General features: G+C 44.1%; 1 protein-coding gene across 2 annotated transcripts in view; it reads right to left on the reverse strand.

Annotated features, from left to right (window-relative positions):
- The window catches only part of syne3 (spectrin repeat containing, nuclear envelope family member 3), a 91,477-nt gene that overhangs the window by 51,934 nt on the left and 13,718 nt on the right, over positions 1-25,825 (reverse strand). For both annotated transcript variants that reach the window (XM_048599781.1, XM_048599783.1), the window contains 4 exons: positions 20,693-21,019; positions 15,800-15,936; positions 5,189-5,363; positions 4,806-4,988 (listed from right to left, as the gene is read on the reverse strand). In XM_048599781.1, coding sequence (XP_048455738.1) covers positions 4,806-4,988; positions 5,189-5,363; positions 15,800-15,936; positions 20,693-21,019 — 822 coding nt within the window. The remainder of the gene's footprint in view (positions 1-4,805; positions 4,989-5,188; positions 5,364-15,799; positions 15,937-20,692; positions 21,020-25,825) is intronic.

Genomic DNA, 25,825 nt, shown 5'->3' on the forward strand with positions numbered 1-25,825 from the left:
TCCAAATACACCACATCAACCGCTTTACCCTCATCCACCTGTTTGGTGACCTTCTCAAAGAACTGAGTAAGGTTTGTGAGGCACGACCTACCCTTCACAAAACCGTGTTGACTATCCCTAATCAAATTATTCCTTTCTAGATGATTATAAGTCCTATCTCTTATAATCCTTTCCAACACTTTACCCACAACCGAAGTAAGGCTCACTGGTCTATGGTTTTTGCTGACAATTGACAATGGTTTCAAGGTCATGAGTAGACTCTTAATTCCAGGTACTTTTATTGAATTCAAATTCCATTCTGCTGTGGTGGGATTTGAACCCCGATCCCCAGTTTTTGGATTAACAGTGTAGAACTAATACCACAAGGACATGGCCTCCACTCTGTAGCTGTTTCTTGTGGTATAGATCCCGTGTTCCAGAAATGATCCCAATGCCTCAGAAATCTGATGCCCTCGTAACTACATAAATTCTCCACTTAAGTGTTGAATTGATCAATCCTCCTATTGCAATGCTCACTCACACGGTACTAAGAGTAATCCTGTGATTGCTGCTATTGAGGTCTGGCTTTTAATCCCTTTCTTAGCTTCCCAAAATCTGCTTTCAGGATCTCATTGGCTATACTGACAGAGGTAGAAATGGCAATGTGGATCATGAAATCTGTGTGGTCACCCTCACTCATGAGAATGCCTTGCAAATCACAGAATCCCCAGGGTGGAAAGCAGGCCATTCGGCTCATCAAGTCCATACAGTCACTCTGAAAAGCCCCTCACCCAAACCTAACCCCAACCCCCTACCCTGTAACCCAAGAACAAAGAAGAACAACAAACAACAAAGAACAATACAGCACAGGAACAGGCCCTTCGGCCCTCCAAGCCTGTGCCAAAACATTTTGCCCTTCTATACTGAAGCGATCTTCACTTACAGGATCTGTATCCCTCTATGCCACTCCTGTTCAGGTATTCGTCCAAGTGTTTCTTGAATGCTGCTATTGTGTCTGTGTCCACCACCTCTTCTGGCAATGCATTCCAGGCACTCACCACCCTTTGTGTGAAAAACATGCCTCGCACATCTTTAAATACTCCCCCTTGCACCTTGAATCTGTGTCCCCTAGTAACTGACCCCTCCACCCTGGGAAATTGCCTCACACTTTCCATTCTATCAACATCCTGGGGGTTACCATTGACCAGAAACTCAACTGGACTCACCACATTAACACAGTGGTTACAAGAGCAGGCCAGAAGCTGGGAATACTGAGGTGAGTAACTCACCTCCTGACTCCTCAAAGCCTGTCCACCATCTACAAGGCACAAGCCAGGTGTGTGATGGAATACTTCCCACTTGCCTGGATGAGTGCAGCCCCAACAACACTCAAGAAGCTTGACACCATCCAGGAAAAGCAGCCCGCTTGATTGGCACTACATCCACAAGCATTCGCTTCCTCCACCACCGACGCTCAGTAGCAGTAGTGAGTACTATCTACGAGATACACTGCAGAAATTCACCAAAGATCCTCAGATAGCACCTTCCAAACCCATGGCCACTTCCATCTAGAAGGACAAGGGCAGCAGATAATATGGGAACACCACCACCTCCAAGTTCCCCTCTAAGTCACTCACCATCCTGACTTGGAAATATATCTCCGTTCTTTCACGGTGGTTGGGTCAAAATCCTGGAATTCCCTCCCTAAAAGCATCGTGGGTAAACCTACAGCAGGAGGACTGCAGTGGTTCAAGAAGGCAGCTCACCACCACCTTCTCAAGGGGCAAATAGGGATGGGCAAGAAATGCTGGCCAGCCAGCAACGCCCAAAATGAACAGAAAAAAATGCCATTCACAATCTTGTAAACTTCTATCAGGTCACGCACCACACCCCACCACTCCACCACACCCACCCCACCCCGACCCCGCCCAAACCCCCGCAACCTCCTGCATTCCACTCAAAACAAACCAAGTCTAGCCAACCTTTCTTCACAGCTAAAATCCCCCATACCAGGCAACAAACTGGTAAACCTTTTCTGTACCCTCTCCAAAGCATCCACATCCTTCTGGTAGTGCGATGACTAGAACTGTACGCAATATTCTAAGTGTGACCTAAGTGGAGTTCCATAAAGCTGCAGCATAACTTGTCTATCCTTATACTCAATGCCCTTTACAATGAAGGCAGCATGCCATAGGCCTTTTTTACTACCTTATCTACCTGCGCTGTCACCTTCAGCGATTTATGGACCTGCACACCCAGATCCCTCCGCATATCAATACTCCTAAGGGTTCTGCCATTCACTATATAATTTCCACCTGTACTTGACTTTCCAAGATGCATCAACTCACATTGGTCAGGATTAAACTCCATCTGCCATTTTTCTGCCCATGCCTCCAACTGCTCTATATCCTGCTGTATCCTCTGACAATCCTCCTCACTATCCGCAACTCCACCAATCTTTGTGTTGTCCACAAACTTGCTAATTAGACCAGCTACGTTTTCCTCCAAATCATTCACCAGATCACCAACAGCAGAGGTCCCAGCACTGATCCCTGTGGAACACCACTAGTCACAGCCATCCATTCAAAAAAGCATTCTTCCACCGCTACCCTCTGTTTCCTATGACTAAGCCAGTTCTGTATCCTTCTTGCCAGTTCACCCCTGATACCATGTGATTTCATCTTTTGTATCAGTCTGCCATGAGGAATTTGTCAAAGGCTTTACTGAAGTCTACAGAGACAACACTTTTTCCTCAATCATCTTCGTCAACTCCTCAAAAAACAACCTCCCCTGCACAAAACCCTGCTGTCTGCCACTTGTAAGTCCATTTGTTTCTAAATGCTTATAGATCTTGTCCCTGACAATCTTTTCCAATAATTTCTCTTCCAGTTACATGAGACTTTAGTAGGTTCTTTCTTAATTTCCTTATATACATCAAGGGCTGGATCAGTTCCCATCCTCCTCGACCTTACATAGACTTTCTTTCTGAGCAAGGCCACAACATCCCTGGTCATCCAAGGTTCATGTAACTTGCCATATCTAAACTTCATTCTTGCAGCAATGTGCCATTCCTGAACTCCTACCAACAGCCATTTGAAATACTCCCACATGTCCGATGTAGATTTACCCTCAAACAGCCATCTCCAATCAAATTTCTCCAGTTCCTGCATTTCCCATGGCTAATTCATCTTGCCTGCACATCCTCGCACACTATGGACAATTTAGTACAGCCAATCTACCTGACCTGCATATCTTTGGACACCCAGAGGAAACCCATGCAAACATGGAGAGAAGGTGCAAACTCCACAGAGTCACCCGAGGCTGGAACTGAACCAAGTTCCTGGTGCTGAAGCAATGCTAGCCACTGAGTCACTGTGCCATCCAAACGTTCTGTGAGATCCCTAACTCTGATTTAAGGAAACCACATCTCATTCTGTTGTCACATGTACAGCTGGGGCTACTTTGACAGTCAGCAACTACAGGGCTGGTCACAGTCAGCTGTATTGTGGCTTCATTGATGTCCGGAGCAACACTACAGTGAGACTCTGGAGTGAGGTGGCTAACGTAGCAACGGAGTGTAGCAGCATCTGGGGCCCAGCACAAACCTGGATGACGGCAATGGCAATGATGCAGCAGCAATCAGAGCTGAAGACTTGAGTGGCGAAGCCTGTCACGCCCGATGGAGGTCAGCAACAGCCAGGTGGCAAGGGTGGCAGGTGAGCATGGGCCGGTCTTTGGCCAGAGCAGGGGAAAGCGAGCCTTCTTGGGGCACCTACAGGCCCACAGGTTAAGAAAGGACTAATATTTGACTTTTTAAACCTTATGTCTTTATTTTTCTCCTTCCGTAACTAAGATTTTGTACCTCGGTATTTTGCACCTAAGATGCCCCCATGTGTGGCGATATTGTACAGTTCCACTATACTCCTGTACCCTGTACTTCAGTACATGGGACAATAAAACCTAAAACCAAATCAAGTAACACTCATCTGTACCTGAAAACAATGAATCTCCCATCACTATTGCTCTTCCACTTACATTCCCATGCCATGCAGCTGAGCCATTCATGCTGGCACAGACTTAGTGGTGACTGCACACCTCTGAGAAACCATTGCCTCAACAGGAAATGGAAAATTGGTGAACAAATGAAATTGTCCCAGCAAACTTCTGCACTACCTGGTTCTGATGGAATGACTGCCTGAACTCATTCATTCTCTGCCTTCATACTCCTATCCTGCAGTGTGCCCACCTCACTAAATGTGCTATTCACATAGTTCTCAGGCTTGTAGATGTAACACAGCTCTAGCCAGTGGTCAAGCTGCAAAATCCAAAGCTCATTTCTCTAGCCGGCAACAGTTGCTGCACGTGGTCATCAGTTGCAGGTAGCATCCTCAAACGTACACATGCTGCAAGACATATATTTCACACAGCCATACTACCCTGTCATTCCTTCACTTTTATTTTACACATGCACAAAAAGAACAAAATGCTGGAAAAACTCAGCAGGTCTGGCAGCATCTGTGGAGAGAAATCAGAGTTAATTTTTCAGGTCTGATATTTGAAGGGTCACCTGACACTGGCTTCTCTCCACAGATGCTGCCAGATATGCTGAGCTTTTCCTAAAATTTCTGATTTTTTGATATACAGAATTCACAGTTCTTTTTGGTTTTTAACTATATTTTAGTTGGCCTTAATCTTACCTCCCTTTTGCTTGCGTTTCTTAATTAGAAGTAGCTGAGAAGTTTCTGAAAATGCATTTTTTAAATTTCCAGCTATTTAGAGACAGTTGCTCACCAATCAGCAAATTATTTATACAATTGTATAAATACCTGCAATTTTCTCCTCCTCTGTAAAAGACCATCAGTAAGGAATGTTCGTTGCTGTACTGCCTCTCGGAGTTCAGACTCAAACGTTGCAATCTGTTCTTCACTGTAGACACTGTCCAACATTCCCTCTAGCCCCTGAAATCTGTCGAGTTGGATTTTCAATTGGTTGCTACGAGCCAGATGATCCTGAGAGAATGAAGCAAAGTTCAGCAATCACGTCACATTGCAAAAAGTGAATTGCTGCCATTACTGCTGCCTTTTTAACACACAAACAAAATCAAGAGCTTGAGGGAGGAGGCTGCGTATGTCACCCAGTCTACTCCAGCTTCTACATCATTTCAGTTTGGAACATCTATCCTTTTCACTCCTTGATCAGCACCAATTACCTCAATGTTCTGCAGATAAGTCTTGGTCAACATCCCACCCTCCGTGTCCAGAGGCAAGTGCAGCAGGCTGCGAGTGCTGTTCCTCCATTGATGAAACTCTTGCAGGAACTTCTGAAAATCACACCGCAGTCTTGCTCCAAGCTGGTTGCACCTCTTCATAATCTGCCCTTTTACCCTAAAATACAGAAACTCGGGTATTCAGCCAGAGTCCTTAACCATTGCAAACTTGTGGAATTAAACTGTAGCAATGTTATTTGTTTTTACAAGTTTGAAATGACAGCCACTATGTACAAATCTGACTGGGGAACGTCAGTTCTGACAGAGTGACTGGACACGAGATTGTCTTTCTCTCTACAGATGCTGCCAGGCATGTTGAATTTCTCCAGCACTATGTTTTTGTTTCAATTTCCACCATCCAGTTTTTTGTAGGCAACACAATCGTTCAGTTGCACTGTCACGGGTCACTGAGATACAACTAAATGATGATGGGATATTGCGTAGAAAGTGCTTAGCTGAATCATTGGGCCATGCATGAACATGATATCACAACTGTCAGACACATTAGTTGAACATTGTACAGTTAGCAATTCTCAATGCAGCGAAAAGAATCTCCTGCATTTAATATTAACACAAAACACATCACTGCCTGGACTAAATTTCTCAACATTCTGTCAACCCCACATACATCACCAACCAGCTGTGTCTTCATCAGGCACGGCATCACTTGCTAAGCTTGTGGTTCATTCCTTCCAAGCCTGATGGAAATGGCAAATGAGAATCTTACAGTAACTGGCAGTCTCTGAGTACGCTATCAGAGATGGTAGGAACTGCAGATGCTGGAGAATCCGAGACAACAAGGTGTAGAGCTGGATGAACACAGCAGGCCAAGCAGCATCACAGGAGCAGGAGCTCTGAGTACGCTATGTTGGCTTGTGTTGGACTGGCTACACAGCACCATCCAGTGGCTGCAATCAGCTGTTAAGACATCATGTTCTTGAGCAATGCCACTTAGCACAGCCGTGGTAGTGTAGAACATTTTGGACAGTGCCGTCAGAAACTAGGTGGTAATTTTCAAAAGTACTGTGCAGTGGTCAGTTTTAATTTTCTCAGAACACAACTAGCTCAGTGACGCTAGTTAACTAGAATCTCTCATCGGTGGACAATGCAGGCAAGGAGCTGGAAACCAGCCCAGGAGATCACATGGACCAACCTTCTTGTACAAAGATACTTAATGTGTACATGAACACCACGGCTGTCTCAACATTGTTAAAACGGAGCAGAGTGTTTCACACTATCAAATTCTGGAGAAGAGTCATACTAGACCCGAAATAATAACTCTGTTTCTCCCTCCATAGATACTACCACACCTATTGACTTTCTCCAACATTCTGACTTTGCACCAGATTTATTGAAATCAATTGCATGGAGGCTTTCAAAAGTGAGATAACAAGAGTTCAGAGGCAGAATGTTCCTGTTAGAGTGAAGGGTAAGGCCAGTACAAGTGGGCAACAATGAATGAAGAAAGATATTGAGGATCTGGGCAAGAATCTGCTTAGGTGCCCTGAAATTTCTTTTGTAGCTTCCCAGAATAGAATGCCTACAGTTTGGAAGCAGGCCGTTTGGCCTATCGAGTCCACACCGAGCAGCCCACCCAGCATCCCACCCACTATCCTTGTAACCCTCCATTTCCCCATAGCTAATCCACCTAGCCTGCACATCCCTGAACACTGTGGTTAATTTAGCACGGCCAATCCACCTAACCTGCATGTCTTTGGATTGTGGGAGGAAACTGGAGCACCTGGAGGAAGCCCACGCAGACACGGGGAGAATGTGTAAACTCCACACAGACAGTCACCCGAGGGTGGAATTGAACCCAGGTCCCTGGCGCTGTGAGGCAGCCGTGCTAACCACTGAGCCACCGTGCTATCCTGAGGTACACCTGATCAGGTCCTGGTGATTTATCTACTTTTATGCTTTTTAACACTGCCAGCACCACCTCTTCTGTAATGTGGACTGTTTTCAAGACATCCGTAATCATTTCATAACAACAACAACAAACACAGAAGTTGCTGGAAAAGCTCAGCAGGTCTGGCAGCATCTGTGAAGAAAACTGAGGAAGGGTCACCGGACCCAAAATGTTAACTCGAATGTTTTTCTTCACAGATGCTGCCAGACCTGAGCTTTTCCAGCAACTTCTGTTTTTGTTCCTGATTTACAACATCCGCAGTTCTTTTGGTTTTTATAAGTAATCATTTCCCTGAGCTCCCGAGCCTTTCTCCATAGTAAATACTGACTAAATATTCATTTAGTATCTCTCCCATCTCCTGTGGTTCCAGACACAGATGACCTTGTTGATCTTTAAGGGGCCTAATTCACTCCCTAGTTGCTCCTAATGTACTTGTAGAATCTCTTTGGACTATCCTTAGCCTTGGCTGATAGAATTTTCTCATTCAGAGAGAAAAAAAAACTGCAGATGCTGTAATACAAGGTAGACAAACAGTAGGCTGGAAGAACACAGCAGGCCAGGCAGCATATGGTGGAGAGGAGAAGTCAACGTTTCGGGTATTACCCTTCTTCAGGACTGGATGTGGGTGTAGGGGGAGCTGCAGATAAAGGGGATGGGGGTGAGAGGGAGAGCGGAATAGTGATGATAGGTGGACACTGGTAGTTACGACCCCGTTGGTTGATGGGAGGGATGAATCCTGTTGTAAGCTGGAACGGAGAGTCAGAAGGTGGAATGGAAAGGAGGAGGTGGGGCTGGAAGGGAGCCAAGGGCTGGGTGGGAAGATTATTTGAAATTAGAGAAATCAATGTTGAGCCCTCCGGGCTGTAGGGTGCCCAGGCAGAAGATAAGGTGTTGTTCTTCAAATTTGCGTTCCGAGTCGCTGCGACACTGGAGGAGGCTGAGGATGGACACGTAGGAGGGAGAGTTGGTGGAGGGGGAGTTGAAATGGGCAATGATCGGGAGGTTAGGCTGGCCATTACGGGCCAGGCGAATATGCTCGGTGAAATGGTCACCTAGTCGATATTTGGTCTCGCTGATGTAGAGAGCACAGGATGCAGTAGACGAGGTTGGAGGAGATGCAGGTGAAGCTCTGTCTCGCCTGGAAGGGCTGTTTAGGGCCCTTGATGGCGATGAGGGAGGTGGTGTGTGGGCAGGTGTTGCAAGTTTTCCGGTTACAGGGGAAGGTACCGGGCGGGTGGGAGTGGTTGGTGGGGATTGTGGCACAAACTAAGGAGTGGCCAAGGGAATGGTCATTCTAGAAGGCAGAGAGGGGTGGGGAGTGGAGGATGTTCTGAGTGGTGGGGTCTAATTGGAGTTATCACATATTCCCTTTTTGCTTTCCTGTTTCCCCTCTTAAAAATGCCCCTACTCCCCTTATAATCTTCAAGAGATTCACTTGATCCCAGGGTGTATAGCTGACATATGTCTCCTCCTTATTCTTGCCCAGATCCTCAATATCTTTCTTCATTCATTGTTGCCCACTTGTACTGGCCTTACCCTTCACTCTAACAGGAACATTCTGCCTCTGAACTCTTGTTATCTCACTTTTGAAAGCCTCCATGCAATTGATTTCAATAAATCTGGTGCAAAGTCAGAATGTTGGAGAAAGTCAATAGGTGTGGTAGTATCTATGGAGGGAGAAACAGAGTTATTATTTCGGGTCTAGTATGACTCTTCTCCAGAATTTGATAGTGTGAAACACTCTGCTCCGTTTTAACAATGTTGAGACAGCCGTGGTGTTCATGTACACATTAAGTATCTTTGTACAAGAAGGTTGGTCCATGTGATCTCCTGGGCTGGTTTCCAGCTCCTTGCCTGCATTGTCCACCGATGAGAGATTCTAGTTAACTAGCGTCACTGAGCTAGTTGTGTTCTGAGAAAATATGTGTCATCTGAGCCACGGATGAGGTGCTGGAGGGTGGTTAATGTTGTGCCTTTATTTAAGGGAGGCTGCAAGGAGAAACCTGGGAACTACAGACCAATGAATCTGATATCAGTGGTGGGTATGTTGTTGGAGGGGATTTTGAGTGGTAGGATTTCCACTTATTTGGAGAGGCAAAGACTGATTAAGGATAGTCAGCATGGCTTTGTGCATGGGAAACAGTGTCTCACAAACTTGATTGAGCTTTTTTTAGAAGACGCAACCAAGAAGATAATGAGGGCAGAGTGGTAGACTTTGTCTACATGGACTTTAGTAAAGCCTTTGACAAGATTCTGCATGGTAGATTGGTTAATAAAGTTAGATCATATGGGATTCAAGGAGAGCTTACCAATTGGATACAAAATTGTCTTGACAGTAGGAAACAGAGGACGGTGGTAGAGGGCTGTTTTTCGGACTGGAGACCTGTGGTGTTTAGTAGGGATTAGTGCTGGGTCCACTTTTGCTTGTTACTTATACAAACCATTTGGATTGGAATTTTGGAAGCATAGTTAATAAGTTGAGGATGACACCAAATTGGTTGTATAGTCAACAGTGAAGAAGGTTATCGACAATTACAAAGGGAGTTTGAGCAATTGGATCAATGGGCCGAGGAGTGGCAGATGGAGTTTAATTTGGATAAATCACGTATTGCATTTGGTAAGACAAACAAGGACAGGACTTATACAGTTAATGGCAGGGCCCTGGGTACTGTTGTTGAACAGAGACACCTAGGGACACATAACTCTTTAAAAGTTGCAACACGGGCAAACAGGGTGGTTAAGGCACCATGTAGAGCACTTGTCTTCATTGCTCAGACCTTTGAGTATAGGGGTTGGGATGTTAGGTTGCCATTATAGAGGGCTTCGGTGAGACCACTTCTGGAGTACTGGTCGCCCTGTGACAGGAGGGATATTATTACATTGGACAGGGTTCAGGTAAGATTTAAAGATGTTATCGTGACTGGAGGGTTTGAGGGAGAGGCTGGATAGGCTGGGGCCATTTTCCCCGGAACATCAGAGGCTGAGGGGTGTCCTTATAGAAGTTTATAAAATCGTGAGGGGCATAGATAAGGCGAACAGCGAAGTCTTTTCCCCTGGGGTAGGGGACTTCAAAACTAGACGGCATTTTTTAAGGTGAGAGGAGAAAGATTTAAAAGGGACCCAAAGGGAAAATTTCTCACACAGAGGCTGGTTTATATGTGGAATGAACTGCCAGAGAAAGTGGAAGATGCAGGTACAGTTACAACATTTTGAAGACATTTGGACAGGTACATGAATAAAGAAAGGTTTAAAGGGATATGGGCCAAAAACAGCCAAGTGGGACTAGTTCAGTTTGGGAAACCTGGTCAGCATGGATGAATTGGACTGCAGGGTCTGTTTCTGTGCTGTATGACTCTATGGAATTCTGATGAGGCAGTCACACTGTGATAGGTTTCAAAAATGGACAGTCATTCCATAGAGGGAATTGGCTATATAAAAGACTGAAGAAACATAATTTGGAGATTCTCTATTCAATGCTCACATTTAAATTATTTGTCTCAGGTGTTGCATTGGCTTAACTAGGTTTTGGTTCTCAGAAGGATACCTTTTAGGTCTGATATCTGTTGCCTTGAAAGAAATTTGAGGAATAAGTCATTTCCAACAGCATTAATGGCACAAATGGGATATTCCAGCTTGTCAAAGGATGATGGAAAATTCAATGATTGGGACCTTTCAAGACCATATTGCATTCAGTTCTGGACTCCCTGCCAACTGCCTCCCTGTTAAACTAGTGAGCATGCAGAAAAGATTTCCAAGGACGTTACCAGGATGGGAGGGTTTGAGCTACAGGAAGAGGCTGGTACCATTTTCCCTGGAGCATTGGAGGCTGAGAAGTGACCTTACAGAGGTTTACAAAATCATGAGGGGCATGGATAGGGTGAATAGCCAAGGTCCTTTCCCCAGGTTAGGGGGAGTCCAAAAATAGAGGGCATAGGTTTAAGGTGAGAGTGAAAAGATTTAAAAAGGACCTGAGGGGCAACTTTTTCCACACAAAGGGTACTGTGTGTATGGAATGAGCTGCCAGGGAAGTGGTAGAGGCTGGTATAATTACAACAATTAAAACGCATCTGGATGGGTATATGATTAGGAAAGGTTTAGAGCGATATGGGCCAAATGTTAGCAAATCAGCCGAGATTAATTTAGGATATCTGGACGAGTTGGACCAAAGGGTCTGTTTCCATGCTGTGCAACTCTACGACCATCCTGATACTGGATGCAGGCTCAAACACAATAGAAGAGTTACAGACAGAAGAGGTGAGGATGAAAGTGCTTTTAACAAATTTATATGCCACAGAAAACAAGATTGGAGCAGCAACTGTTGGTGAAAGAATCTCAAGGATGTCCGAGGAATAGCTAAAAGGTCCCTCAGGTATGATTCAAAATCTGATAATCAATGCAAAAATGGAACAGTAGGATTCCCTAAGTGATGCATGTCACAAGAAGATTGGGAGGCTGAAGAGAATTGGGAGGCTGAAGGAACTGTAGTAATGTCAAGGAGCTTCAGTCAGTGACAGCGTATTAGTTGTGAATTCATTTAACTGTGCTGTGCAATTTGAAGATCCGTCAAGCATCATTTGATGTTTTATGTCAGTTCCACAATTTCCAGGTACTAGCCACCAGCTCTTCACAATAGGTACGTAATCCCTCTATATCACATCCTCCATCAGGATGGTCAGAGACCTCTCTGCTTCTTCCTTGAAAAGAGGCCTAAACAGTCCCCAGCCACCACCACCCTCCTGTGCTTGGCTGAACTCATTCCTACTTTGAACAACTTGAGCGTAAGGACACAGAAGTTTTGCTGCAACAATACAAAACTCTGGTTAAAACCCACTTGGAGTACTGTGAACAGATCTGGGCACTACACCTTACAAAGGAGAAATTGGCCTTGGACAGAGTAGAAGGTAGGTGTACAAGAATGATACCCAGACTTCAGGGGTTAAGTTATGACAAGAGATTATAAAAATTAAACCTCTTTGTAGAATTCAGAAGGTTAAGGGGTGTTCTGGTTGATGTCTCCAAGGTAATAGAAAAAAAGGGTAAAATTAGTTCCACTGGTTAAGATTCTAAAGCTAGAAACATAGTCTAAATTCAGATCAGACTGTTCAAGAGAGATGTTAGGAAGCACTTCTACACACCTCTTCCTGTTCCTATGTGAAACAAGTTAATGGAACTTTACCAAGTCAAAGGTGTGGCTGTGGGTATGCAAAAGCTTTTTCCAATGACGTCTTAGATGCTACATCCTGCTCTGGCCTGGAATTGGAAATATTCATCAGTTTTGTCTCCAATTTCCATCCTTCTCAACTTCACCTGGTCCGTCTATGACTCTTCCCTTCCTTGACTTCATTGTTTCCAGTTCTGAGGATAGGTTGTTGACTATCATCCATTTCAAACCCACCAATTCCCACCTCCACTGTATTTCCTCACCTCCTGCAAGGATTCAATCCATTTTCCCAGTTTCTTTGTACTCACCATTGCATCCGTTCCAATAATGCCACCTTCTACCGGTGTAACTCTGAGATGTGATCCTTTTTTCCTCAACTGAGAATTCAGTCCCTGAGCCTGCTCTGCCATTTAATCTAATCAGGGCTGATCTAATCTTGGCCTCAACTCTACTTTCTTGCCCGCTCTCCTTAATCCTTGATTAATGTCCTTTACTGACAAAGAAGACCATGAGAAGTTGAAGCTGAAGGCGGCCAGTCAGCCATTTAGAACATAGAACAGTACAGCACAGTACAGGCCCTTCGGCCCATGATGTTGTGCCAACCGATTATCCTACTAAGAGCAATCTACTCTGCATACCCTACATTTTACTATCCTCCAAGTGCCTATCCAAGAGTCGCTTAAAAGTCTCTAAAGTCTCTGACTCCACTACCACTGCCAGCAGTGCATGCCACACACCCACAACTCTCTGCAAAGAACCTACCTCTGACATCTCTGCTATACCGTCCTCCAATCACTTTAAAATTATGCCCCCTCGTAATAGTCATTTCCACCCTGGGAAAAAGTCTCTGACTACCCACTCTATCTGTGCCTCTCATCATCTTATACACCTCTATCAAGTCACCTCTCATCCTTCTTCGCTCCAATGAGTAAAGCCCTAGCTCCCTCAACCTTTCCTCATAAGACCTGCCTTCCAGTCCAGGCAGCATCCTGGTAAATCTCTACACCCTCTTTAAAGCTTCCACATCTTTCCTATAATGAGGTGACCAGAACTGAACACAATATTCCAAGTGTGGTCTAACCAGGGTTTTATAGAGCTGCAGCATAACCTCACGCCTCAAACTCAATTCCGCTGCCAATGAAAGCTAACACACCATACGCCTTCTTTACAACCCCATCAGCTTGGGTCGCAACTTTGAGGGATCTATGGACGTGGACCCCTAGATCCCTCTGTTCCTCCACACTGCCGAGAATCCTGCCATTAACCCTGTATTTTGCATTCAAATTCGACCTTCCGAAATGAATCTCTTGACACTTTTCTGGGTTGAATTCCATCTGCCACTTCTTTGTCCAGCTCTGCATCCTTTCAGTGTCCCGTTGCAACCTACAACAGCCCTCCACGCTGTCCACAACTCCACCAACCTTTGTGTCACCTGCAAGCTTACTAACCCACCCTTCCACTTCCTCATCCAAGTCCTTTATAAAGATCACAAAGAGCAGAGGTCCCAGAACAGATCCCTGGATACCACTGGTCACCGAGCTCCAGGCTGAAGACTTTCCATCTACTACCACGCTCTGTCTTCTATTGGACTGCCAGTTTTGTATCCAGACAGCCACATTTCCCCGAATCCCATGCCTCCTTACTTTCTGAATGAGCCTACCATGTGGAACCTTATCGAATGCCTTGCTAAAATCCATATACACCACATCCACTGCTCTACCTTCATCGATGTGTTTTGTCACATATTCAAAGAATACAAGAAGGCTGGTGAGGCATGACCTGCCCCTCGCAAAGCCATGCTGACTATTTCTAATCAAACTGTGCTTTTCCAAATAATCATAAATACTAAGTCTGTTTAAGTCTGTATCACCATTCAATGACATAATGGCTGATCTGATCATCCTCAACTCTACTATCCTGCCTTTTCCCCATAACGCTCCCTGATTACAGCCATAGACAAATACAGCATTAAAAATCTGAGATAGTAGAAACTGCAGATGCTGGAGAATCCGAGACAACAAGGTGCAGGGCTGGATGAACACAGCAGGCCAAGCAGCATCATAGGAGCAGAAAGGCTGACGTTTTGGGCCTAGACCCTTCTAGGCCCGAAACGCCAGCATTAAAAATCCGTTTTGAAGGTACTCAACGAACCAGCCTCAACAGCCCTCTATGCTAATGAATTCCACAGATTCACTGCCCCCATAGAAAAATTTCCTCTTCACATCTATCTTAAATCTGCGATACCCATGCTCTGGTCTGATACATTCTCATAAGAGGAAAACATCCTTTTTGCATCTACACTTGTAATCTATGACACCAATAATAAAGCAGCAAATACTGTAAGCTTTTTACTACCTGCTCGCTTCATCTGTCCTGCCATCTTCAATGATCTGTGCACCTATGTACACAGGTCCCTCTGCTCCTACATCCCCTTTACAATTGGATCGCCAATATCAAATTACCTTTCAATGCTCTTCTAAACAATTTCAAGACGACATCCCTATTCCTGTACTTGAATCCTCTCGCTATGAAGGCCGATATACCATTCCATCTCATCACCATCTACGTGCTTACCTTCAGCGACTGGTGGATAAGGATGCTCACGTCTCCTTGTACCTCCACCTTTCCCAAGGTAGCATGGTGACTCAGTTAGCATTGCTGCCTCACAGCACCAGGGACCCAGGTTTGATTCCAGCCTCGGGCAACTGTGTATGAAGTTTGCACTTTCTCCCTGTGTGGGTTTCCTCTGGGTGCTCCAGTTCCTCCCACAGTCTAAAGATGTGCAGGTTAGGTGGATTGGCCATGCTAAACTGCCCCACAGTGTCCAGGGAGGTGCAGGCTAGGTGGAATAGCTATGGAACATGCAGGGTTACAGGGATAGGGTTGGGGCCAGGTCTAGGTGAAAGGCTCTTTGGAGGGTTGGAGCAGACTTGATGGGCCAAATGGCCTCTTTCTGCACTGTAGGGATTCAATAGTTCTATCACCACAAATAATAATCTACCTTCCTGTTTTTTGCTCCCAAAATGAATAACCTATTATTTATCCATGCACTTGTCCCCTCACTCACCTGTCCAAATTACATGAAAGCATCTCTGCATCATCTTCACAGGTTACCCTCCTACTCAGTTTATCTTGTAAATAGCTGGGGTCCAAGCACTGATCCCTGCTCTACCCCACGAGTTACTGTCTGCCATTAGGTAAAAAAGCTCGCTTATTTCTTTTTTCTTTTCATGTCTGCCAACCAGTTCTCTATCCACTACCCTACAAACCTATGCGCTTTAATTTTACACATTAATCTCTTATTGAAAGCCTTCCAACAGTCCAAGTAAACCACAAGCACTGCTCCTTCCCATCAAATCTATTCATTATATCCTTGAAAAATTCCAGTAAGTTTATAAATCCATGCTGACTTTGTCTGATCCCGTCAGTGTTTCCAAAGTCTCTGCACTTCAACAGTTCGTTTCGAATCAAAACATGCTGTTACCTTTTATAATCTTGAATTACACTCAGGACTTTGTTACAAAGTTGTTCTTCGTTCTGAGAGAATCTGCAAAATTCTTTCAATTTAAGCTGAAACTCTTCCACTCTTGGCTCTTCTGCTAAAATTGAAGACCTGGTGAGCTGGGACATAAAGAAAAGCGAGATGAAAGAAAATCTTTCTGAGATTGGAAAAGATATGAGGTGGCGCAGACCAAGCTTCAGTGACATTTTACTGACGTGGACTTGAGCACAGGGAACAAACTTCTTCAAAACCATCAAGCAGTTAGAGATGAAGACTTAGCAAGCAGCAGACTTCAGGAAGGTGCAGAATATTCAAGCTTTTGCTCCATAATTCCTGCAAATTAGCGTTCTTCATGTCCAATTGTCTTTGAAAAGTTCTGATGGTCTCTATCAAATTGTTCTGAATCTTTAAAACTTTGCCTGAAGAAATATATCATTCTCCTCTAGCTCTCCTGCCTTCTGAAGATTGGTGTTGTTCAAATCATTAATGTCACTTGGCTGCAAATTCTAATGACAATTACACTTTAAACCTTAATAATGTAAAGGCACTAATCTGATGATCAGTACAGTATTTTACTCTTGTCTTTCTGCCTGTACTTGCATTTTATTTGGAAAGTTTGAATGTAAAGCTTGTCTCAATTCAATCACTGGCCACAATAATTTTTAACTGAAGAAACCTTTGGGTTAAAATAGGTGTGTCTCATCCACAGGTGTTTAAATTGTACTCTCCACCCCAAGTTCAAATCATTTACACTATTTTTATACAAACAAAGCTATGGTCTTGACATGGACTTCTAGACGACTCCACAACATCAAGGCAGCATTTAAAGATTTGTTCAAGGATGTTGTCATCAGTGGCAGGGCCAGCTGTTATTGCACATTGCTACTTCTCCTGGACAAGGTGGTGATGAGTTGCAGTCTTTTTGGTACACCCACAATGCCATTAAGGAAGGGAGCTCCAGGAATTGACCCAGTGGCAGTGATGAAATGGTGATACAGTTTAAAGTCGAGATGATGTGTGACCTGGGACACCTTACAGGTTGTGGTGTTCCCACGCGTCTGGTGCCCTTCTCTTTCTCTGTGGCAGAGGTTGAGAGTTTGGAAGGTGCTGTCAAAGAAGCCTTAGTGAGATACCACATGCATCTTGTAAATGTTACTACTGTAGCTACTGCACGGTAGTGGTGAAGGGAGTGAATGTGGAAAGTGGTACTAATCAAGTGGGCTGCTTTACTGTGGATGGTGCCAAGCTTCGAGTAATGTTGGAGCTAAACTCATCCATGCAGGTTTGGAGGATTCCATCACACTCCTGACTTGTGTTTTGTAGATGGTGGACAGGCTTTGGGAGACAGGAGTCAAGTTACCTGCCTCAATATTCCTAGTCTTGACCTAATCTTGGATAGCCACTCTATCTATTTGGCTGGTCCTGTTCAGTTGCTGGTCAAGAATGTTGGTTGTGATAACAGCCCAAGCTGTTTGAGATAATATATTTGCATGGATAGAGGATTAGCTAACAGACAGAAGGCAAAGTTGGGATAAGGTTGGGGATGGGGGATGCATTTTCAGGATGGCAACCTGTAATGAGTGGTGTGCCACAGTCATCAGTGCTGGGGCCACCATTACTGACAGTATTTATTAATGACCTGAATGAGGAAAGTGAAAGCACTTTGCCAAGTTTGCAGAACAAAAATAAATGGAAAGGCAAGTGGTGAGAGTGACACAGAGGCTGCAGAGTAATATAGACAGGTTAAGGTCAAAAGTTGCAAAAACTTGGCAGACGGAATATAACGTGAGACAATGAGAGGTTATGCACTTTGGCTTGTTGAATAGAGCAGTTGAATATAAGTTACATGGAGAAAGACTGCAGAAAATAGAGCAATTTGGGAGCTCTTGCACACAATTCACAAGATGCTACCACCCAAGTTTAGCAGTTAATACAGAAGGCAAATGGAACGTTGGCCTTATTTTAAAGGGAATAGAGTATAAAAGTAGGGAGGTTTTGCTAAAATTATACAAGGCACTAGTCAGACCGCAGCTGGAATACTGTGAACAGTTTTGGGGTCCTTTATCTATAGAACGATATTTTGACATTGGAAGCAGTCCATTAGAGGGCTCACTAGGCTTTTTTAAAAAATTCATTCATGGGGGCGTCGCTGGCTAGGCAACATTTATTGCCCATCCATAATTGCCCAGAGGGCAGTTAAGAGTCAAGCACATTGCTATGGGTCTGGAGTCACATGTAGACCAGACCAGGTAAGGATGGCAGTTTCCTTCCTTAAAGGACAATAATGAACCAGATGGGTTTTTCCGACAAGCGACAATGGATTCAAGGTCATCATTAGATTCTTAATTCCAGATATTTATTGAATTCAAATTCCACCATCTGCCATGGTGGGATTCGAACTCAGGTCCCCAGAATATTATTATCTGGGTCTCTGGATTAACAGTCCAGTGAAAATACCACCAGGCCATTGCCTCCCGGGCTGATCCCATAGATGGATGAACTGTCTTTACCAGCAGAGGTTGAGTAGACTGAGCTGGTGGAACTTAGAATATTGACACGTGACCTTATTGACAAAGCTCGTAGGAGACTTGACAGGGTAAACACAGAAAGGTTATTTCTCCTTGTGGGAGAGTCTGGGACCAGAGGTCATAATCTCAGAAGGCAGCAAAGTGCCGTTCAGGATTCTCAAATGAGCTACAAACTAATTGAATGGCAGAGAAAACCTGTTGGGCTGAACAGTCTACTTCTGCATGTATGTCTTATGGTCCGAAATCTGACAGATCTTCGCTGAAGACTGCACAACGTTCAGCACCTTTCACAATTCATCAAGTCCTAAAGCAGTTCATGTCGAAATGCAGCAAGACCTGGACAATGTCCAAGTAGCAAGTAACACGCGCACCACACAAGTTCCAGACTACTACCATTTCTAACAAGAAAGAATCTAACCATGCTCTCTTTACGCTCAACGGCATTACCATTGCTGAGGCGTCCACTATACTAGCGGTTAAAACTAAATAGAAACTGGACCAGCCACATAAATACTGTGGCTACAACAGTAGATCAGAGGCTGGGAATTCTGCAGCAAGTTATTCACTCCTGACTTCTGATAGCCTGTCCACCATCTACAATGCACAAGTCAGGAGTATGATACAACACTTCCCACTTAACTGGATGGCTCAAGAATTGTGACATCATCCAGGACAAAACAGCCTGCTTGAGTGGCACTCCATCAGCCACCTTAACCTTCACCATTTACTCCCTTCATAACAACACAATTGCAGTTATGTGCACCATCTCCTGATGCATGAAAGTAACTTAGCCAGGCTCTTTCAACAGCACCTTCTAAACCTGCAACCTGTAACACCTACAAGGATTAGGGCAAGGGGAAGGGCAACAAGTACATGGGAACAACACCACCTGCAGGTTGACTTCAAAGCCACATACCATCCTGGTTTGAAACGGTATCACCATTCCTGCACTCGGTCAAAATCCTGAAATTTTCTCCCTCACAGCACTATGGGCATCCTTACAGCCCACAGACTGCTGCAATTTAGTAGCCAATTTCCCAGCTCCTTCACCAGGGTTTGGACAATAAATGCTGGTCTAGCCAGCAACACCACGTTTCACGAACCAAAAAAATGGAAACCTCTAATGTCTTCAATGAATCACATGGACACTTATCACGATCTGATTTCATCATTATTCATCAGACTGTATATTTCATTCCAAATCTATTAATTTACATACCCAATTACTGAGGTGGGATGTAAAGTCATGGCATTGGAGCATTTGACCAGGCTCTGGGATTTCTAATCGATTAACATCACCATTTTGCTGTTTCCCATTATCTTAAACTATATGTTATAATCATTCCTGACCGGATACTCCTCCAAAGTGCCTTCTTTTTTCTTCCCTGGCCATTTCCCAATCTTTGATCCAAGAGTGTTTTTTTCCTTCTTGCCTTCGTAAGAATTGAGTAAGACGCAAGTTATGCAAATACTGAAAAAGGTTCACTCACTCTTTCTGCTTGTTTGCCAGGTTATTTGGAGAAGCTGACAGCTCCCAAATCATTATTCTATATCTAGCCTTCACTCTAATTTGTATAGGCCTGGCTGCTTCTTCCTTGCTACACTTATCTTCCCCTTGTAGTGGTCTATGGATTCATGTTATTATCCCCTTACCTCCTGCCTCAGTCCATACTCATTCTGTTTCGACCTTAATCGTCATAAATTATGTTTTTTTTTTGAAGTGCCATACTGTTAATTAGTACAGCAATCCCACCCACCCTTCATGCATTCCTATCCATTCCGAACACTTTATACTCTGCAATGTTGAGTCATCAGCACCTTTTTTGAAACATTAACTCCAAATAAGAAATTTTGTTTTTGAGCTGAGTACCAGGTGCAAAGGACAAAAAGTGGTCCCATTTCAGACCAGTGCATGGATTGGAGGGGGTTGGGGAGGAAGGGGGAGAGCAGGATCTCGAAAATTAATACAAAAGGAAATACTGCAAATACTTAACATTTGAAATAAAAGCAGGAAACATTGAAAACACTTAGCAGATCAGGCAGTATTTGTGACGAGAGAAACAGAGCTAATATTTCAAGTCCAGTACTCAGGAAGTGCAAGATGCCTATTTCAGGAGAAAGGCAATAAGAAAGCTCAACATGTACTTAAGAACTGGAATGCACTACCTGAGAGTACAGTGGAAGCAAATTCAAACATAGCTTTCAAAATGAATTGCTTAATTACCTGAAGAGAAAATAAAATTACTCTAGGGGAGGGTATGTCAATTAGACTAGCTCAGCTGGAAACTGACTGAATGGTCTCATTCCAGTCGAATTTTATGATTATATGATTTAATTTCTAACTTACAAGACATTTGCACCATGCAGTTTCCATCCCATCATCATCTGGGGGCTGCAAATCTAAGCTCTGTAGCCATTCTGCGAACTTGGCAACTTCTCTCTCCAGCTGCTCAGCCCTTGACTTGGATTCCAGCACAGAATGAAGTCCAAGCTTCAGTGGCTCCTGATCTTGCTGGCACCTCAGCCTCAGACTATTCCAGTCTGCCCTCAGCTCTTCCAAGTCTTTGGTGATGTGCTCAGCACCTAAAGGAGATGTATTGAGGATTACAGCCGTGGCCTGAACCTGCAGATTGTCCAGCTCTCCTTTTTTGCTGCCGACTGCATCACTCAGTTCCTGTGAATACAGCAATGGAGTTAAATCCAGGTTAATCAAAGCATCTAAAGCACAAAGTCTAAGAATTTGGAATCTGCAATCCACAGGAGGTCAAGCAGCTCTTAGAACATGTCCTACCATCCAACTAATTGCTGATTGCAATTTAACTGCATATACTTTTGGTACATATCTTTTAACCTATGGCAAACAATACTCTGCCTGAATTTTAATATAAATTAAAACTTTTAATAACTGATCTTGCATTAATTTCTATTTTCAGAAAAGGTTACAAACTTCTACTATGCTTTGTATGTACAAGTGACTTTTGATTTCACTCTTGTAATTCTAGCTTTAATCTTTGGTAATGTATCCACTGTCCCAAATGAGCCAACCAGTGGAAATAGTCTTTACCTACATAACAAAAACTAAAATTGCTGGAAAAAAAATCAGCAGGTCTGGCACCATCTGTGGAGAGAAAGCAGAGTTAACGTGCCAGGTCTGATAACCATTCTTCAGAATGTAGAATATAGAACATAGAATTGTACAGCAAGGAAAGGGCCCTGTGCCCATGATGTTGTGCCAAACACGACGCCAAACGAAACTAATCCTTTCTGCCTGTTCTTGGTGCATATCCCTCCATTCCTTGCATATTTTTGTGCTTATCTGAAAGACCCTTAAATGCCTTTTATTGTATTTGCCTCCACCACCACCCCTGGAAGTGCATTCTAGACTCTTACCACACTCTGTTTAAAAAAAAACTTGCCCCTCATGTCTCCTTTGAACTTTACCCCTTGCATCTTAAGTGCATGCTGCCTAATATTAGACATTTCAACTCTGGGGGAAAAAATTCTGACCACCAACCCTATTTATGCATCTCATAATTTTATAAACTTGTATTAAGTTTCCCCTCAGCCTGCACTGTTCCAGAGAAAACAACCCAAGTTTTTCTAGCCTCTCCTTAAGAGCTCATACCCTCTAATCCAGGCAGCATCCTGGTAAACCTCTCCTGCACCCTCTCCAAAGCTTCCACATCCTTTCTGTAATGTGGTGACCAGAACTGAATGCAAATCTCTCAGTGTGGCCTAACCAAACTCTTATAAAGCTGTAACATGACATCCTGATGCGTGTACTCAATTCTCCGACCAATAAAGGCAAGCATGCCATACACCTTCTTTACCACCCCATCTACTTGGAGTGGCCACTTTCAGGGAGCTACGGACTTGAACGCAAAGATCCCTCTGTACATCAGTGCTGTTCAGGGTCCTGTCATTAAGTGTACACTTTTCCTTAACATTTGATCTCCCAAGGTGCAGCACCTGACACTTACCCTGATTAAGCTCCATCTGCTATTTCTCCGTTTGTAACTGCAACTGATCTATATCCTGCTGTATCCTTTGACAACCTTTTACACTATCCACAATTCTACCGATCTTTGTATTGTTGGCAAACTTACTAACCCACCCGTATACATTTTCATCCTAGTCATTTATATATAATCACAAACTGCAGAGATCCCAGTACAGATCCCTGCAGAACACCACTTGTCATGGACCTCTAGCCTGAACAACACCCTTCCACCACTACCCTCTGTCTACTATGGGCAAGCTAATTCTGAATCCACGTGGCCAAGTCACCGTGAATCCCATCCACCTTAATATTCTGGATGACCTTGTCGAGACAGCCTTACTAAAATCCATGTAAACAACATCCACTGCTCTACCCTCATCGATCACCTTGGTCACCTCCTCAAAAAATTCCATCAAGTTAGTAAGACATAACCTGTCCTGCACAAAGCCACGCTGATTGTCCCTAATTAGGCTATGTTTTTGCAAATGTGGGTAAATCCTATCCCGAAGAATCCTCTCCAATAGCTTCCTAACCACCGTTGTGAGACTCACCAGTCTAGAGAGTTTCCTGGATTATCCCTATTTCCCTTCTTAAATAGAGGAACAACATTAGCTACTCGCCAGTCCTCCGGGACCTCTCCAGTGGTGAATGAGGATACAAAGATCTTGGTCAAGGCCCCAGGAATCTCCTCTCTTGCATCTTTTGATAACCTGGTGTCGATACCATCGGGCCCTGGGGAATTATCCACCTTAATGCTCTTCAAGAGACTCAACACCACTTCTTTCTTGATCTCAAAATGCCCTTGCATATTAGCATGCTCCACACTAATCTCACTATCCTTCATATCCTTCTCATGGGTGAATATTGACTCAAAATACTCATTTAGGATCTCACCCAGTTCCTTTGCCTCCAAGCATAAGTACCCTCCTTTATCCTTGAGTGGTCCTAACTTCTCCCTAGTTATCCTTTTGTTTTTTCATGTATCTATAAAATGCGTTGGGATTCTCTTTAACCCTACGTGCCAAGGTCATTTCATGGCCCCTTCTAGCTCTCCTAATTCCCTGCTTGGGTAATTTCCTACTTTCCTTACATTCCTCACGGAAATTAATTAATTGAGATTAATTAATTTCAGTCGCAGGTAGACAGGATACTGAAAGCAGCGTTTGGTACACTTGTCTTTATTGGTCAGTGCATTGAGTATAGGAGTTGGGAGATTATGTTGTGGCTATACAGGACATTGGTCTCGATGATATAGGAAAGACATTGTTAAACATCAAAAAATGCAGAAAAGATTGACAAGGATGTTACCTGGGTTGGAGGGTTTGAGCTGCAGGGAAAGGCTGAATAGGCTGGGGCTATTGTCCCTGGAGCATCAGAGGCTGAGGGGTGACCTTGTATGAGTTCATAAAATCATGAGGGGCATTGATAGGCTGAATAGCCAAGGTCTTTTTCTCAGGGTAGGGCAATCCAAAACTAACAATTTTAACCCCACTGCAAAGCCTCTTCTAAGGATGCCTACCTTGAAGAAGTTACCCTCCTCCCTCCAGAAAGACCTCAGTGGATCTTTCTCCCACTGCAACTCTCTCGTAATCTATCCATCTTTTATCCGCCTCCCCCCTCTCTCCCTATTTATTTCAGAACCCCCTTCCCCTCCCCCATTTCTGAAGAAGGGTCTAGGCCCGAAACGTCAGCTTTCCTGCTCCATTCATCCAGCTCTACACCTTGTTGTCTCAGATTATCCAGCATCTGCAGTTCCTACTATCCCCAAAACAAGAGGGCATAGGTTTAAGGTAAGAGGGGAGAGATTCAGAAGGGACATCAGCGGCAAATTTTTCATGCAGAGAGTGGCACGTGTATGGAATTAGCTGCCACAGGTGGAGGAGGAGGCTGGTACAATTACAAAATTTAAAAGGCATCTGGATGGGTATATGAATAGGAAAGGTTTGGAGGAATATGAGCCAAATGCTGACAAACGGGACTAGATTAATCTAAGATATCTGGTCGGCATGGACAAGTTGGACCAAAGGGTCTGTTTCCCTGCTGTACATCTCTACAGCTGAGGAGATAATAGATTCACTGGAGTTGAGAAGAATGAGGAAAATCTCATCAAAACCTATTAAATTCAAACAGGACTCAAGAGATGCAGGAAGGATGATCTATTAGTAGGGAGTCCACAACCTAAGGATATGGTGTAGATAAGGAAAAATATCTTAACCCAGAAATTACTTCGCCTGCGGAATTCTCTGCCAGAGAAAGCGGTTGAAGCCAAAACATTGAAGGTTTTCAAGGTGGAGTTCGATATAGTTCTTAGAGCTAATAGGATAAAGGTTATGGAGAGTAAGCAAGAACAGAGAACTGGGATGCATGATCAGCTGTGAACATACTGGATGACAGAACAGACTCAAAGGGCTGAATGCCCTAATGCTGCTTGTTTTCTGTTTTGGCCCATCAAGTCTGCACTGCCAAAAAGTACCGCTAACTACACTAGTCCCACTTTCCTGCACTAGGCTCATAGCTTAGAATGTTATGACATTTCAAATGCTCAATCAAACACTGTTTAAAGGTTGCAAGGTTTTCCACCTCAACGACCCTCCCAAGCAGTGCTTTCCAGATTCCCACCACACTAAAAGGTTTTTCCCTAAATCCCCTCGAGACCCCCTGCCTTTCACCTTTAAAATTATGGTCACTTGTTATTGACCCTTCAACTAAAGGGAACAGCTACTTTCATTCATCCTGTACATGTCGTTCATAACCTTGTACACCTTAGTGGGAGGCGATGGCCCAATGGTATTATCACTGGACTGTTAATGCAGAGACCCAGATAACATTCTGGGGATCCAGGTTCGAATCCCACCACGGCAGACGGTGGAATTTGAATTCAATAAATATCTGGAATTAAGAATCTAACAATGGCTGTGAATCCATATTTGCTTGTTGGAAAAACCCACCTGGTTCACTAATATCCTTTAGGGAAGGAAACGGCCATCCTTACCTGGTCTGGCCTACATGTGACTCCAGACCCACAGCAATGTGGTTGACTCTTAACTGCCCTCTGGGCAATTAGGGATGGGCAATAAATGCTGCCTAGCCAGCGATGTCCCTCATCCCCGTGAATGAATAAAGAAGAAAAAAAATAAGTCCTCCCTCAACCTTTTCTGCTCCAAGGAAAACAACCCATTCCACCTTCGGGCGACTGTCTGTGTGGAGTTTGCACATTCTCCCTGTGTCTGCGTGGGTTTCCTCCCAGTGCTCCAGTTTCCTCCCACAGTCCAGAGATGTGCAGGCTATGTGGATTAGCCACGGGAAATGCAGGGTTACAGGAACAGGGTAGGGGTGTTGGTCTGGGTGGGATGCTCTTCAGAGGTTCGGTGCAGACTCGATGGGATGAATGGCCTGCTTCCACACTATAGGGATTCTATTCTGTTCTTTTTTTTTAAACCAGACTATGTCCAGCCTTGTTTCATAGCGAAAATGCTCCAT

Source organism: Rhincodon typus, chromosome 8 (assembly GCF_021869965.1).
Source record: "Rhincodon typus isolate 14 chromosome 8, sRhiTyp1.1, whole genome shotgun sequence".
In the NCBI taxonomy this organism is placed as follows: domain Eukaryota; kingdom Metazoa; phylum Chordata; class Chondrichthyes; order Orectolobiformes; family Rhincodontidae; genus Rhincodon; species Rhincodon typus.